The 16,794-nt window shown below is 42.2% G+C and overlaps 1 protein-coding gene across 1 annotated transcript in view; it reads left to right on the top strand.

Moving 5' to 3' along the window:
- Positions 1-16,794, top strand: part of Frrs1 (ferric chelate reductase 1) — a 40,726-nt gene that overhangs the window by 20,583 nt on the left and 3,349 nt on the right. The window contains exons 7-13 of the mRNA XM_070007322.1: positions 4,900-4,998; positions 7,340-7,487; positions 8,838-8,951; positions 11,160-11,275; positions 14,112-14,198; positions 14,807-14,904; positions 15,156-15,214. Coding sequence (XP_069863423.1) covers positions 4,900-4,998; positions 7,340-7,487; positions 8,838-8,951; positions 11,160-11,275; positions 14,112-14,198; positions 14,807-14,904; positions 15,156-15,214 — 721 coding nt within the window. The remainder of the gene's footprint in view (positions 1-4,899; positions 4,999-7,339; positions 7,488-8,837; positions 8,952-11,159; positions 11,276-14,111; positions 14,199-14,806; positions 14,905-15,155; positions 15,215-16,794) is intronic.

The raw sequence follows: 16,794 nt of genomic DNA, 5'->3' as shown, positions 1-16,794 counted from the left end.
TGCTTATGTGGTGCTGAGGAATCGAACCCAGGGCCTCATGCATGCAAGGCAAGCGCTTTACCAGCGAGCCATCTTCCCAGCCCCCAGATTGTCTTAAAGACAGTTGGGAAGATAATTTTATTTTTGGTAGATTTGCCACTTTATGCTTATGTGTCTCTCTTCATGATAAAGCACAGAAGCAAAGGTAAAAGTATTAGTGTGGCTGGGGACTGGTGGCTTATGCCTGTAATCCTAGCTACTCAGGAGACTGAGATCTGAGGACTGCAGTTTAAGGCTAGGTTGGGAAGATAAATCTGAGTGATTCTTATGTCAAATTAACCAGCAAAATGCTGAGAGTGGAGGTGTGGCTCAAGTGGTAGAGGGCTAGCCTTGAGCAAAAAAAAGCTAGGGGATAGCACCTAGGCTCTGGTTCAAGCTCTAGTACTGGCATGATGAGAAAATAACGAATCCAATAACAAAACAAAAAAATTGCTGTGTATAAAATAATCATGTTTGCAATGCTTTTTAATTTTTTTTATGCATTTAAAAATTGTTATTATATAGGTGATGTAGTAGGGGTTACAGTTATATAAGCCAGGTAAGGAGTACATTCTTTTCTTTTCTTTTCTTTTTTATTGCCAGTCCTGGGACTTGAATTTAGGGCCTGGGTACTGTCCCTGAGATTCTTTTGCTCAAGGGTAGCATTCTGCCACCTTAAGCCACATCACCACTTCTGGTTTTCTGGAAGTTAATTGGAGATAAGAATCTCACAGACTTTCCTACCCAGGCTGGTTCCAAGTGCTGTCCTCAGATCTCAGCCTCCTGAGTAGCTAAGGTTACAGGTGTGAGCCACTGGTGCCAGGGTAAGAATGTTCTTGATAGCAGAATTTAAATTGAACACTACTTCTTCAGGAAACCCATATTTCAGAAAGAAAAGAAAGTAAAGAAAAAAGATGGTCATGATAGAAGAACCAGTGCTTTTTCTACAATGCACTCAAATCACCTGGTTGTGATGCACCTGTCACAAGTATTCCACAATACTTAAAGACAGCTTTAAGTTTTCTTTTGAGGAAGATGGCAGTCCAGTGTATAGGAATGACATAGGCAGTTTACTATACAGCTGTAGAATGCACTGCTATTATCTTTCATGAAACAAAGACTTCAATCTACATGGTACAGGTTCTACCATGTGCTTTCAAAAAGAAGACCTTTTGAGGCTTTCCCCTTCAAAGTTGCTTTTATGAGAAATCTGTATACATTTTTACAGGAAATAATGCTATGATTGTTGTAAAACATTTCCCTTAGTTCCTCTTTGTAAGGATTACCAGCTTATTTTGGAAAGTATTTTCAGGTCTTCCAAAATGAGTTGTTTGGTGTTTCTTTTTATTTTTCCGTGCCAGTACTGGGGCTGAACTCAAAGCCTTGGTGCTGTCTCTTAGCATTTTTGCTCAAGGCTGCCACTCTACCACTTGGACTACAGCTCTCTGCTTCTAAGGTTTTTGGGCTTTCCTGTTCAGGCTGTCTTTGAACTACCATCCTCAGATTTCAGCCTCTTGGGTAGATAAGATTACAGGTATGAGCCACTGGTGCCTGGCTGGTGATTTCTTATGTCATGTGAATAATGAAGCTGGGTTAAAAAAAATCCACGTGGGAAAATACTGCACGAAAGGAAATGTACTCATTGCCTGACACATGTAACTGTAATACCTTTGTACACCACATTTATAATAACAATAAATTAAAAAAATCCAATGTGACTGACCACAAAGCAATACTGAAAGGGAAGGTAATACTTGTTATGGGAATAGTATTCTGTCAATTGGCTAAATTGGATCAAATTGGATCAAATTCTGAAGATGAATCCAAAAGGATTAAAAAGTGTTGTTGGATAAGCACAGTTTTATTAAGGTTTATTTTTGGGATATAGCATTTATTTACATGTATCTAAATATATATATATACATACATATATCTAAACATATTCATATATATCTAAAGATATACATTCTAAGCAACTTATTGTGGTTACTTTAAGCTGAAATCCATGCTTTAATATCCTTTTGCTGGCTACATAAAATCTGAGCAAGAGGAAAGGATATTGTTGTTGGGTTGAGTATGGTGCTTAGCTCACAGGTAGACCTGTTATTTTTGGCTAAATTGTAGGTAAAAAAAAAGGCACAAAAGCATTTATCTCAAATTTAGGATATATTTATCTTACTTAGAAATTAGATCTGTTTCTAGTATAGTATTCATCAAAAAATATTTATAAAAGAGGCTTAATTGTGCAGGTGCAGTTGATTTACGGAGTGATCCTGTTGAATGATTAAAATAATCTGTACACCTGTTTGCCTAAATTGGCAGAAACGAACCATCTTCAAAATATATTTTTCAAGTGGTTATTTCTATTTTGGGTTGTTAGTTTTAAAATTGTAGAGTTTTTTTTTATGACCTCTATTTTTCGAGTATACAAATCTAAGTTCAAATTCTGAAGTGATCTAGTATTATAAATACTGGTTAGGTATATAATTACCCTTTTAAAACTTGGCTTGTAAATTAATGAGAGCAATTGTTCTGATATTAGACTTCATCACTGAAGTTGAGGGAATGGCCATGCATCTTCCCTCTACGTTCTTTGTGTTGTTGTTGTTGGTCATGAGACTTGAACTCAGGGCCCGGGCACTGCCTCTCAGCCACACTTCTGGTTTTCTGGTGGTTAATTGGAGATAAGCGTCTCATGGATTTTCCTCCCTGGGCTGACTTTGAACTCTGATCCTCAGATCTCAGCCTCCTGAGTAGCTAGGATGACAGGCATGAGGCATTGGTGCCCGGCTGAATTTTCAATATATCTTTCCTTTTTTTCTTTTTTCTTTTTAGTGCTATTTCTGGGGTTTGAACTCAGGGCCTTTTGCTCTCACTTTAGCTTTGTTCACTCAAGATTGGCATTCTACTACCTTGGCCATGCCTCCAGCAAAAAAGCCAAGCTGGAGGCATGGCTCAATAGTAAGATATGGGTGCAAGGTCCCTTAGTTCAAACCCCAGACTATGGCAAGAAAAGTGGAATATTTTGAAATAAACTTCAGTCAGGAACTAGAGAAATATGTTAGAATTTCATATTGGATTTTTGAGATGGGTATCACTATGGAGTCCAGGCTAGTCTTTGAATGGGAAGTGTTGGGATTCATAGCGCAACTGATTCTAATAGGGTAGTCTTGACCTTGTTTAAGCAGTTAGTGAAGCCGGGTGCTGGTGGCTCATGCCTGTAATCCTAGCAACTCCGTAGGCTGAGATCTGAGGATCACAGTTCAAAGCCAGCCCAGGCAGGAAAGTCCGTGAGACTCTTACCTCCAATAAACCACTAGAAAACCAGAAGTGGTGCTGTAGCTCAAGCAGTAGAGCACTCGCCTTGAGCTGAAGAGCTGAGGGACAGCGCCCAAGCCCAAAATTCAAGCCCCACGACAGACAAAAAAAGAAAAGAAGAAGTTAGTGACTAGAGCTGGTGTGATAATGTATCTATAGTTCTGTTGCTGGTGAGCTTGAGACAAGAGGATTTCTTTTCTTTTTTCCTTTTGTGTGTGTGTGTGTGTGTGTGTGTGTGTGTGTGTGTGTGTGTGTGTGTTTGTGTGTGTGTTTGTGTGTCAGTTCTGGGGCTTCAACTGCGGTTCTTGAGCTTTTATTTATTTTTTATTTTATTTTATTTTATTTTTTTTTGTCGGTCGTGGGGCTTGAACTCTGGGCCTGGGCGCTGTCCCTCAGCTCTTCAGCTCAAGGCGAGCGCTCTACCACTTGAGCTACAGCGCCACTTCCGGTTTTCTGGTGGTTTATTGGAGATAGGAGTCTCACGGTTTCTCCTGCCCGGGCTGGCTTTGAACCGCGATCCTCAGATCTCAGCCTCCTGAGTAGCTAGGATTACAGGCGTGAGCCACCAGCGCCCGGCACTTTTATTTTTTTCTTATCAGGGCTAGTACTCTACCACTTGAGCCGCAATTTTACTTTAGGCTTCAAACTGTGATCCTCAGGTAGCTAGAATTATACGCATGGGCCACGAGCACCTATGTATGCAAGAGGATTTCTTTTTTTCCTTTTGTCGGTCATGGGGCTTGAACTCTGGGCCTGGGCGCTGTCCCTCAGCTCTTCAGCTCAAGGCGAGCGCTCTACCACTTGAGCTACAGTGCCACTTCCTGTTTTCTGGTGGTTTATTGGAGATAAGAGTTTCATGAACTTTCTTTCCCAGGCTGGCTTTGAACCTCGATCCTCAGATCTCAGCCTCCTCAGTAGCTAGGATTACAGGCGTGAGCCACTGGTGCCCGGCTGAGGATTTCATTTTTTAAGCCCAGAAGTTTGGGATCAGTCAGTCTGTGTAACATAGGGAGACTCCCCTTTTAAAAATGAGACACTGCTGAGTAGTGTAGAAATGGACATGATTGGACAGTGTATCCTGATTTGTAAATTTTTTGGGATTAAAAAAAAAGCTCAAGAATGGTAACACTGGCTCACAGGGTAGTTCTATGTTTAGTTTTTTGAGGAAATTACAAAGTGGCTTTCAACGTGGTTGTACCCGTTTACATTCCCACCAATAGTGCATTAGTGTTCCTTTCCCCCACATCCTGCCAACATTTGTTGTTGTTTGCATTTTTGATGATGACCAGTCTTACTGGGGTGAGATGGACTTTTTTTAAATTCATATTTCCTTTATGGCCAGAGCTATTGAGCAGTTCCTCCTGTGTTTATTGGCCATTTTTACTTCTTGTGAGATATCTCTATTTAGCTTCTTTGCCCATTTATTAATTGGGCCATTGGTTTGTGGAAGACTTACTTTCTTGAGCTCTTTGTATATTCTGGATCTTCGGTCTTTTATTAGGGACTCTTCAAAAAAAATGCTGAAATTTGTTTAAGCCTTTCTCATTTGCAAATGTTTTTCAGGGTAATGATGATGCTTACATCTGTATTCATGAAGATCAGACTGTGCGCATACAACCTGCCCATTTGACAGGGCGGAGCCACCCTGTGATGGACAGCCGGGTGAGTGAATCACGCCAGCCACCTCCCCCTGCCTGCCCTGTGCCCAGAGCCTCAACTCCCACTTCTTTTCCTCCCACAGATGGCAGCAGTGCCAGAGAGTACTTCATGGTTTGTTAGCACAGTTGGAGTCTTAGTCCCTTTCCAAAATCTTTTTATTTATTTATTTTTTGTGTATATTTTTATTGTAAAAATGCTGTACAGAGGGGTTACAGTTACAGGAGCTAGGTAATGAGTACATTTCCTATGGAGCGTTGTTACCCCCTCCTTTGTTTTTCCCCTAACATGCCTTCCCTCCTCACCGCTCCAACTCCTCCCCCCACCCCCACAGTTATAAAGTTCATTTTCAACATAGTGTCATGTATATCTCATTGTTACAATGGGTCATTCTGTATCCTTATTTCAGCATTTTGTTATTTCCCTTCCCCTCCCCAAATTAGAAAAATGTATATACAAGATGCAAGGCATAGAAATCAAATACAGTGAAAACAGGGGTTATACCATGGGGGAACAACATAAAAAAGAAACAAAAAAAACCCCACATACTACATTATAAGTATATTAAAAACAACAGCAACAAAGATAAAACCTCTTGTGTCCATATGTTAGGGTTCATTTCACTTAGCATTATCTTATATGGTCATATGTACATAGCTTTTGACCTCTTCTGCTTGTCCTAGACATATACCAGTTATTGCAAATAAGAGAGACCACGGGACCTATGTTTCTTTGGGCCTGGATTACTTCACTTATAATAATTTTTTCCAAGTCTTCCACAATCTTTTAGAGAGAGAGACAGGTTTCTTGTTTCTTTTCACTGTTGGCAGTACTAGAGTTTGAACTCAGGGCTTAGTGCTCATGTGCCTTGCTAGCTTGGTTGGTACTCTATCACCTGAGCCATACCTCTAGTCCAGCTTTTTGCTGGTTATTTCAGAGACAGAGTCTCTTGGGCTAACTAGACTGGCCTAAAACCTTGATCCTCAGCCTCTTGAGTAGCTAGGATTATACTTGTGAGCCACCAGCCTCAGACCTGACAGGTGTTGAAGAAGAGGCTTAGTTTAGTGAGAAGGATTTCTTGGCTGGTGAGGATGAGGGATACATGATCAAGATTGATGTCACTGGCAGCTGACTTGTATCTTTTGATGGTGTCTGTGCCATATGTGGACCATGGCTGTTGATGAAGTGGTTGTGGTCCAGATGGATGACAAATAGACGAGCTCCAAGTGGGCAGTAGCTCTCCCTACTACAACCAGTGAGGTGTGGCTTCACAGCTGTGTGTAGCTTTCTCATGGGCTTATTGCTCCACTGGCTTGGAATTCTCCCCACTTCTGCCTGCTCAGGCATTGCTGGGTAATTGTTGCTTCAGAGTGAGTGTTTGTATCTGGTGGCCAGATGGAGTGAGTACACTTGCCAGAGTGTCTCATTCGGGTGGAGGAACCTTGGAGTTCTGGCACAGAGTAAAAATAATATTTTTGCCAAATGGGATAAAGACTAATCACCCGAAAGAGCATGTTTCCTATAGTCTTCAAAGTGGAAATGGAGACAAGAACATTCACCTCCCACCTTAGAGGAAGGAAATTGGACCAGATGTTAGCTACTTGGGAAGCTGAGATGTAGGAATTATGGTTTGAAGCCAGCTCGGCAAGAAAGTCCATGACACTTATCATCAATTAACCAGTAGAAAGCCAGAAGTGGATCTGTGGCTCAAGTGGTAGATAGCTATCCTTGAGTGAAAAAGCTAAGGAACAGCACCCAGCCCCGAAGTTCAAGCCCTAGTACTGGAACAAAAAGAAAAGAATTTGAACTAGCTAGAATGAGTTCCTCCTCCTCCTCCTCCTCTTCTTCTTCTCCTTCTTTCTCTTTTCTCCTTTCTCCTTTCTCCTTCTCCTTCCTCCTCCCCTCCTCCCCCTCCTCCCCCTCCTCCCCCTCCTCCCCCTCCTCCCCCTCCTCTCTTCCTCCCTCTCCTCCTCCCCCCTCCTCCTCCTTGTTGTCATTGTCTTCCTCCTCCTCTTTCTTTCTTTCTTTCTTTCTTTCTTTCTTTCTTTCTTTCTTTCTTTCTTTCTTTCTTTCTTTCTTTCTTTCTTTCTTTTTCTTTCTCTCCCTATCTCTTTCTCTCCCTCTCTCTTTCTCTCCCTCCCTCTCTTTCTTTCTTTCTTTCTTTCTTTCTTTCTTTCTTTCTTTCTTTCTTTCTTTCTTTCTTTCTTTCTTTCTTTCTTTCTCTCTTTCTTTCTTTCTTTCTCTTTCTTTTTCTCTCCCCCCTCTCCCTCCCTCTCTCTCTCTCCCTCTCTCTCTCTCATAGCACATCTTTGCAAAGCATTGAGAAGTCCTATCTGTGTGTTTGCAGAGGCTTCTAGAGGATATGGCCTGGGGGCTGACGGATGGTGTTATCCAGTGTTCTTTCCGCAGAAACATTACCCTTCCTGGGGAGGAGAATAGGTTTGATCTAAATGCAAGCTACTACATTTTTCTAGCAGCTGGTGCATCCAGTGATGGTAAGTCACTGATAAAAACTTCTATGTGTGTTTCTTTCCTTTCCTTTATCATCTCTTTCTCAGGGACCACTGAAATTGCTCCTTTTAAAGGAGACGCTTAGAGGTGAGGAGCTGTAACCCTCTGGGGAGGCAGGAAAGGGCACCATGGATAGCAACTGATTCATGATTGTCAAGAAGGATGCTTCCTGCTGCACTGCAGCAGTGCTGGTTTACTGTTGCTCCCTTGCTCCCTCGCTCCCTCCCTCGCTCCCTCGCTCCCTCCCTCGCTCCCTCCCTCGCTCCCTCCCTCCCTCCCTCCCTCCCTCCCTCCCTTCCTTCCTTCCTTCCTTCCTTCCTTCCTTCCTTCCTTCCTTCCTTCCTTCCTTCCTTCCTTCCTTCCTTCCTTCCTTCCTTCCTTCCTTCCTTCCCTTTTGTTCTTTCTTTTGTGCAGGTACTAGGGCTTGAGCTCAGGGCCCTTTAGCTCTTTCACTTAAGGGCTAGCACTCTACCTTTTGAGCCACAGCTCCAGGTCTGGCTTTTTGATGGTTAATTGGAGATACAAATCTAACAAACTTTCCTGCCTGGGCCAGCTTCAAACCACAATCCTCTTGAAGAGCCAGGATTGCAGGTGTGAGCACTAGCATGGGGCTGTTGCTCAAGCTTCTAAGTGAGCCCAAGGTGGTTTTAGGATTTAGAAGACCACGTGGGCGGATATTGCAATGCACATTTGTAGCAATAGTTAGATCTGATTTAAGGGCTTACCTAATGGTGCTTTGGGGGAGCTGCAGGAAATATTAAGGATAGTGTTTGGTAACTCATCTCTCTGGAAGGGATGACAGTGTCCCTCAACTATGGGAACAGAGGCAGTTGTTTTGAACATGGTGAGTAAGGATGGAAGATGAGTACAAATTTGGTGTAGGCAGAACCGGGAGAAGCTTTGTCTTTCTATTCTTTGCTTTACATTTTCTATTGTTGGTGAAGTACAGTCCCAGGGTACTATGTCCTGGGGCTTGAACTCAGGGCCTGGACACTGTCTGTGAGCCTCTTTGTGTTCAAGGTGAGCGGTCTATCACTTCACCCACAGTATCACTTCCGGCTTTTTCTGAGTATTTTATTGGAGATAAGTGTCTCACAGAATTTTCTGCCTGGGCTGGCTTAGCACCTCAGATCTCAGCCTCCTGAATAGCGAGGATTACAGGTGTGAGCCACTGGTGCCAGACCCCTTCATCTATCATAGTGTTGTTTTTGTATATGAACAATAACTGTTAGTATTTAATTATTTTTCATTACTGTAAGACATCTTTCTTCTATTCTATGCCCATCCCTTAAGTCCTCCTCCCTGAGGAAGTAATATTTCTTTCTCATCTTTAGGTAAAATTTCTAAACACTCTAAGCAACCCTTGATTACATATGAAAAATATGATGTGACAGGGTCTGCAAAGAACGTAGGAGGCTCTCGGTCTTCACCGCTCTTGAAGGCTCATGGTGAGTTACTTGGCTGGGGTTATTGGCATTATGACTTTATGGACTAAACTTTGTTTCTCACTCAGTGTTGGCTGTATTAGGGACACTTCTCAGCAAAAAAAAAACAAAAACAAGTTAACATAAATCTGATATGTTTAACCTTTGCAGATAGGAATGTTTGCTAAGTTTATTCAAAATAGAAAGTAGGTCTAATTCTGCCATTTTAAAACTGGGTTCTTATTGAAATCAGCAATGGGACATTTGACACATCTGTAGTTTTAATATAATATCCCAGTTGTTTCCCTCCCTCTCTTCCTTTCTCCTCCCTCCCTCTCTCCCTCCCTCCTTCCTTCCCTTCTCTCCCTCCCTCCTTCCCTTCCCTCCTTCCCTTCCCTCCTTCCCTTCCCTCCTTCCTTCCTTCCTTCCTTCCTTCCTTCCTTCCTTCCTTCCTTCCTTCCTTCCTTCCTTCCTTCCTTCCTTCCTTCCTTCCTCTCTTTCTCTTTCTTTCTTTTCCTTATTTTTTAAATTTGTTTTAAGGATACCAGGATTTGAACTTGATCTTGCTTTTGGTTTGACTTGCTTGTTATGCAGTCTGATGTCCTACCACTTGAGCTCTCTTTTCAGTCCTGCTTTTTGCTGATTGGTTTGGAGATGTAATCATGAGGAAGTTTCTTTCCAGGCTGGTTTCCAGCTGTGATCCTCAGATCTCAGCCTCTTGAGTAGCTAGGATTACAGGCCTGAATCACTGGCACCTGATTGCAGTTGTTTCTAACTATAGCTGGGATTAAATAGCTCTGGGTTAATTTATTTAACTTTTATGAGATCTTAATTTTTTTTTGTACTTTCTTAAAATAAAGGCTAATTTTTTTTTTAAAGTTGTCTTTGGTCTTGATGTTCATTGATGATAGTAGTTTGGTTTCACAAGTACAATTTTATGTGAAGGCTCGATCAAGTTTCCAGTGTCTGAGGTTGTCCCTGGTGGTTAGTGCAGTTCTTAGGGATTGGTTATCTGAATGAGGACCCACACAAAGCTGGAAGAGCTTTTTTGTATCATGGACACAGGCTCTCATGTGCTCTGCTTCTGTCAGTAAAACTTGGTTCAGTCTGAAATGCTGGCCAAAGGTTAAAAAGATGGGATTTAGAAGTAGGGAAATAGTGGGGTATAAACTATTCTATTTTAAAACATTAATATTTGGGAGGAATTTTCATTATTTTTTTATTTTTATTTTTATTGTGAAAATACTGTACAAAGGGGTTACAATTGCATGGGCAAGATAATGAGTACATTTCTTATCAAGCATTGTTGCCTCCTCCTTTGTTTCCCCTTCCCTTCCCATCCCATCCTCCCTCTACCCTCTCAACCAATTTTCTCCCCCCCGCACCCACCAAAGTTGTAAAGTTCGTTTTTCCACATAATGACTTGTACGTCTCATTGATGCAATGGATCCACCTGTATTCCTATTTAAACAATTTGTTTTTTCCCTTTCCCTCCACAAATTATACCAACCTCAAATACAGTGAAAGCAGTGGTTATACCATGGGGGAGGGACATACAAAGCAACAAAGAAATAATCTTATAAATGTGTTAGAAACAATCACCTGAAAGAAAAAAACATTTTAATACATATCTTAGGGTTCATTTCCCTAACATCAAATTTTCATTATTTGATATATTATTTTTACATTCTTCAGGGTCATCCATTTCTCCCATTGGCTGATAGATTCCATATTGCCACAGTTAAGCTTGAAAATGGCTTTAGTGTGCCGCACATGGTGATGAATGCCTTTAATCCCAACTAAAGCAAGACGATAATGATGAGTTTGAAGTTAGCCAGGCCTACAGAGTGAGATCCTTTCTCAAGACAGAAACAAAAATAAAAACAAAACAAACACCTACAGTCAAAACCCAAAACGATGGGGACAGAAAATTATGGTCAATTTAATTCTCCAGGTCCTCCAGTTGGTCAGGAGTTGGATCTGGGGATCATGAGCCTGTTTTTCATTGTTTCTTGAAATCAGACATGAGGAGGCTCAATTTGACTAATTCATCTAGGGCACTTAGGGTTACCATGCACGTGGTGAAGGGCTCTAGTCTGAAGCTGTTGTGGTACTTCAGGAACATGTAGGTCATTCCCAGCATAGCTGGCCAGCTGTGTTTTCTGAGTCATTTTGTCATTGAGAAAGCAGCTTTATTTGTGGTGTCAATCCATTTACTCTTCTCACTTGTAGGTGCGCTCATGTGTATGGCCTGGATGACTACAGTTAGCACAGGTGTATTGGTTGCCCGATTTTTCAAGTCTGTTTGGTCCAAAGCTTTCTTGCTCAGAGAAGCAGCTTGGTTTCAGGTAGGTGAGGAGAGAAAACTTAATTTCTGTGTTATTTGAACTTTTTCACCTGAACGATGTCTGCTTGTGTTGTTATTTCTTTTCTTTTCTTTCTTTTTTTTTTTTTTTTTGGGTCCCTTGTGGGGCCTGACCTCTGGGCTTGGGCGCTGTCCCTCAGCTCTTCAGCTCAAGGCTAGCACTCTACCATTTGAGCCACAGCGCCACTTCCGTTTTTTTTCTTTTTGCTTATGTGGTGCTGAGGAATCAAACCCAGAGCCTCATGCATGCAAGGCAAGCGCCCCACCACTAAGCCACCTTCCCAGCCCCTGTGTTGTTATATCTGGTTAAAGCTCTTATAGATTTCAGATCCTTTTTGTAGTAAACAAGCCTTTTGCTTTTATGGTTTTATTTATTTATTTTTATGCTTGAATCTCATGCTCTTGTTTGGCTTTTTTTTTTTTTTTTTTTTGCGATTTAGTGCTTGAGCCATAGCTCTCTTCAGCTTTTTTGGTGGCTAATTGGAGATAAGAGCTTTATGGACTTTCCTGACCCCGCTGGATTTGAACTACAATCCTCAGATCTTAGCCTCCTGAATAGCTAGGATTATAGATGTGAGCCATAGGCACCCAACCAGGCTCAAGATTGTTCATGGAGGTCTAAATACAGACAGGTTTGTGAAGAGGCAGGCTTCACTGGAGACTGGGTTAGGGCCATGTGTATCTAGTAATGTACAGGACTCAAGCGCCCCTTCTGTATACCTGTATTTGTCGGGGTGTGGTGGTGGTGGGGTGGGGGAAGATGCAGGAAGAACATTCACCCACTGCAGTGAATGAAGGTGGGTGGAGGAAGGCTGGGAGAGCTGATTGAAGACACAGTGGGCTGCACTGTGTGTCAGAGCACTGCTTTGTCCTCTGGGCCAGTAAGCGAGGGACCATCCCTAACTCCTCAGTCAGGATCAACCCAGCCTGTGAGAAGGAAGAGCAACCGGAAGTGTTCTTTTCCATGATCTTCCTTCCCTATGGATCAGGAAGGCAGTCTCCAAGTGGAAACCGAAGCGGGAGTCTATAAAGTAGAACAACCTTAGCTATCTTTCCTGCATCATGGAATACAGATGTGCACTCATATACCAGAAGGGCTGTGGGTATGTGTTGAATGAGGATGATATGTAGGATGTTTGTAGGAAGTAAATGGTGTCGGTGGAACAGTTGTGACTTTATTAGGAAGTAGCATTCACACTTCCTGAGCTCCATTATCTACCTTCATTTCTCCCATTGGCTGGGAGGGCTGTCTGTTTTTATGACCCCTTCTCCTGCTCAATGCCTTTCATCTACACGCCCTTCTCCCTCTCCTGCTCCAGTCTGAAAGATGGAAGATCTGCTGGTCATGTTCCATCTAAATCCTCTACATGCCTTGGGGGCATGGCTCAAGGGGTAGAGTCGGAAACTCCAAGTTCAATCTCCAGGACTGCAAATATGAAAAATATGGTGTGTTGTGTATGTGTGTGTGTGTGTGTGTGTGTGTGTGTGTGTGTGTGTATGCGTGTATGCGCGTGCTCATGCACCTGTGGATATATTGATTTATATGTATGTATGTATCATCTCTATATATGTGTCTATATAGAGAGCTATATTTCTCTATATTCATATATTGATCTGCATACATATACAGATCTAAATGTATATATCTATATACACATAGCTATCTATATGTATCTATATATATCTAGATATGTATATAGATATATATGTTGTGTAGTTATATGTGTATATATGTATCTCTATATATCCATACATAAATGTATCTATATCTATTTATATATAGATCTGTATTTCTATAAGTAGATATTTATATCTATATCAATATATAGGTATCTATTTACATCTATATCTAGATCTATTTATATCTATACCTAGATATCTATGTCTATATCTATATTGATATCTAAATATATATATTCATATAATATCTATATGCATGATAGTGGCTTAGATCGCTGTATAATATATAGAGATGTCTATAGCTTTAGATAGATATGTAGATAGATAGGTGGATAGATGGGTAGATATATACATATATTAGATACATATAGGGTAGCTATACCTCTTTCTTTCCCTGAAATAGTTTTGGCTTGCACTAATTATCTAGGGTATAATTATTTAACAGTGCCTATTTTCACTCAATATTTTCTCCCTCTTTGTGCTGGTACCAGGGCGTAAACTCAGGGCCTTGATCTCTCATTTGGCTTTTTCCGCCCAAGGCTGGTACTCTACCACTTGAACCACACTTCCACTGCTAGCTTTTTGCTGGTTGATTAGAGCTAAGAGTCTCCCAGACTTTTTTGCCCAGGCTGCCTTTGAACTAGGCTCTTCAGCCCTCAGCCCTTTGAGTAGCTAGGATTACATTCATGAGCCATGGTTGCTTGATTTCCGTATTCTCTCAATGGGTACAATGATTTTCATGCTTTATCTGCTTTTCACTCCTCTGCTCATCTGTATTGCCAGCTCTTGGGGCGATGGTACATGCTGTTTCCTGGCTGTTCCATGGCCCTGGTGGTAGCACTGTTCTTAGTGGCAGAGCTGAGTAAATGTGTTTGGGAGGAAATGCAAGACCTGGCAAATAAGTGGGCTCTGGGTGTGAATAGCCCTTCCTGCTGCTCTGCGAGGGTGCTCTCAGGAAATGGTTTGGAACGATGAGCTGGATGTTTTAATGGTAGGCTCACATTTAATTTTTACTGGCCATGAACTGTGATCAGTCGTCAGCTGAAAACCTGAGTGTAGTGAACCCCCCCTTGCTATTGACAGCAGCTCCCGTGTAGTTAGGGCTACACGTGTCCTCGCCCTGTCTCACCCCTTTGCAGGTGCATCGGCTGCTCATGCTCACCACGTCTGCGCTCACCGCTGTTGCCTTTGTTTTGCCTTTTCTATATAGAGGAGGTTGGAGTTGGGTAAGTACACTTTTTTTTTCTTCTGATACTGGTGTTTGAACTCAGGGCCTTATATTCTTGGCTTGAACTCTGGCCCTGGGTACTGTCCCTCAACTCTTCAGCTCAAGGCAAGCACTCTACCACTTAACCACAGCGCCACTTCCAGTTTTGTGGTGGTTAATTGGAGATAGGACTTTACTGCCCAGGCTGGCTTTGAATTTTGTTCCTCAGATCTCAGCCTCCTGAGTAGCTGGGATTACAGGTGTGAGCCACCAGTGCCCAGCTTGCTTGGCTTTTTTGATCACAGCTAGTGCTCTATCATTTTGTTGTTGTTGTTGTTGGTCATGGGGCTTGAACTCTGGACTTGGGAACTGTCCCTGAGCTCTTCAGCTCAAGGCTAGCACTCTACTATTTGAGCCACTGCACTACTTCTGGTTTTCTGGTGGTTAATTGGAGATAAGAATCTCATGGTCTTTCCTTCCTGGGGCTGTCTTCAAACCATAATCCTCAGATCTCAGCCTCCTGAGCGGCTAAGATGGTGGCGTGAGCCACCAGTGCCTGACTTGTATATTAGTTTCAAATCAAGGGTTTAAGAGACTGAGATTGTTACAATAACTGTTTCTGTTCAGCATGCAGGTTACCACCCGTACCTGGGCTGTACAGTGATGATTTTAGCAGTTCTTCAACCTCTTCTGGCAGCTTTCAGGCCACCTGTGCATCACCCAAGGTACTGTTGCTTTTATGCAGAAATGCTCTTAGAGGAGAATACTCATTGGTTGGTAAATGTATCCCTTTTCCAAGGGAAATACTTTTTCACATCTTACAAATGAGTCTTAGAAATTGTATTTCCTTTGAAAGGCATTGGAAATGTGTTTTGGAGATTCTATTCCCAGGCGATAGGGGAGATTTTTATTCCCGTGGGAACTAGTTGTCGCTTTACCACTTGTAGGAATGCTGACTGGTTCTGTGTTTTGGTAGGAGGCAGATGTTTAACTGGACCCATTGGAGTGTGGGAACAGCTACAAGAATAATTGCAGGTAAGCAAGTGCAAGGCCACTTGTTCAGATCTAATGGCTGGGTGTTTATAGCACCCAAGTTGTAATTTGGCTTAAGTGATTTTTTTTTTTAGATGCATTTGTAATGGCAGTAATTGGTTGTTGAGGAAAAACCAGCCTTAAACAATGAAATCCAGAAAGTAATTTCTAGAGGTAACAAGTCATTATTGCCGTTTGAAGTGTAGGGGGCTTAACAATGACTTAAAACTCTCTAAGACTTTTTTTTTTTTTTTTTTAAGTTAAAAAAAAATGATCTTGGGGCTGAGAATGTGGCTTAGAGGTAGTGTGCTTGCCTAACATGCATGAAGCCCTGGGTTTGATTCCTTAGTACCACATATACAGAAAAGGCCAGAAGAGATGCTGTGGATCAAGTGGTAGAGTGCTAGCCTTGAACAAAAGAAGCCCAGGGACAGTGCTCAGGCCCTGAGTTCAAGCCTCAGGACTGGGGAAAAAAAAAGTCTTTGCCAGAATATGAAGCTATGTTGGTGGTCGTACATTTGAGCAACCCAAGTTCAGGGTCATTTTTTGTGAATTGGGTTGAGGTAGGCTGTTTACGTCTAAGCCCTCCTTCTCCAGTTCATTTCTATAGTGTTTGCAGGAGGCAGGCACGGTTTTCAAAGGCGAATGTGGTTATTGGATGCACTTAGTGGTCTCAGATAATAAAGACCTAGACGAAAATTACCTGCTCTAACATACCAGCTATGAGATTTAGCACGCAGGAAGTATGGTCAGCTGTGGCTTCCGTACTTTTCTTCCTTCTGCCACTCACGCTCAAGAACTTTCTGGGGTGTTTGGATGCCTAAATAATTGGCATATCATATTTCTTCAGAGGGGGGAATAAGACTAGGAAAAGAGCCTGGCTAGTCAATCAGGTCAAAGATCCCCTCCCATAGAGGTTTAGTTCTGCGCCCCTGATAGGGCATTGAAGCAGTCCTGCAGGCAGGCCCCTAGACACCACGGCATTGTGGCCTTCATCAGTCTGCACTTGTGGGGCTCTGGGCATCCATCCCATTGTGGCTCATCAGCCCCAAACAACTTGTGTGGGAGCTGGGGGCTGACGGAAGCCCAGAGGTTCCAAGGATGCCTGGAGAGCCCGTGCAGGCTGTGTGGAGTCTCAGATTAGGTCCCGGACTAAGGTGGCCCACAGGCTGTCTGGTGGTCCTGAGTCATGGGACTCTCCTAGAGACCCGAACTGTCCCCATTCTCAGGCTGTGAGTTCTGCTTAGGTTTTCCTTCAATAAATCTGTTTAGCTTTCCTTTCTTCTCTGTGTCCATGGACTCCTTACAAAAGATCTGATCCAGGAATTGCAGTTTTTCAGTGTTAGTTATACTAAAATTAAATCTTTGCTAAAACTTAAAAAAGTGGGTATAATTATTATTTTTTAAAAATCTTTCTCTATGTAGCACTACAGTATAAGACAATAATTAACTTTTGATTTTATTTGTTTATTTATTTATTTTGCTGGTCCTGGGGCTTGAACTCAGGGCCTAGGCACTGTCCCTGAGCCTCTTTTTGCTCAAGGCTAACACTCTACCACTTGAGCCACAGTGCCACTTCTGGT

This window comes from Dipodomys merriami, unplaced genomic scaffold, assembly GCF_024711535.1.
Source record: "Dipodomys merriami isolate MVZ:Mamm:240054 unplaced genomic scaffold, mDipMer1.0.p SCAF_7, whole genome shotgun sequence".
Taxonomy (NCBI): Eukaryota; Metazoa; Chordata; class Mammalia; order Rodentia; family Heteromyidae; genus Dipodomys; species Dipodomys merriami.
This window is presented reverse-complemented; position numbering and strand designations above follow the sequence as displayed.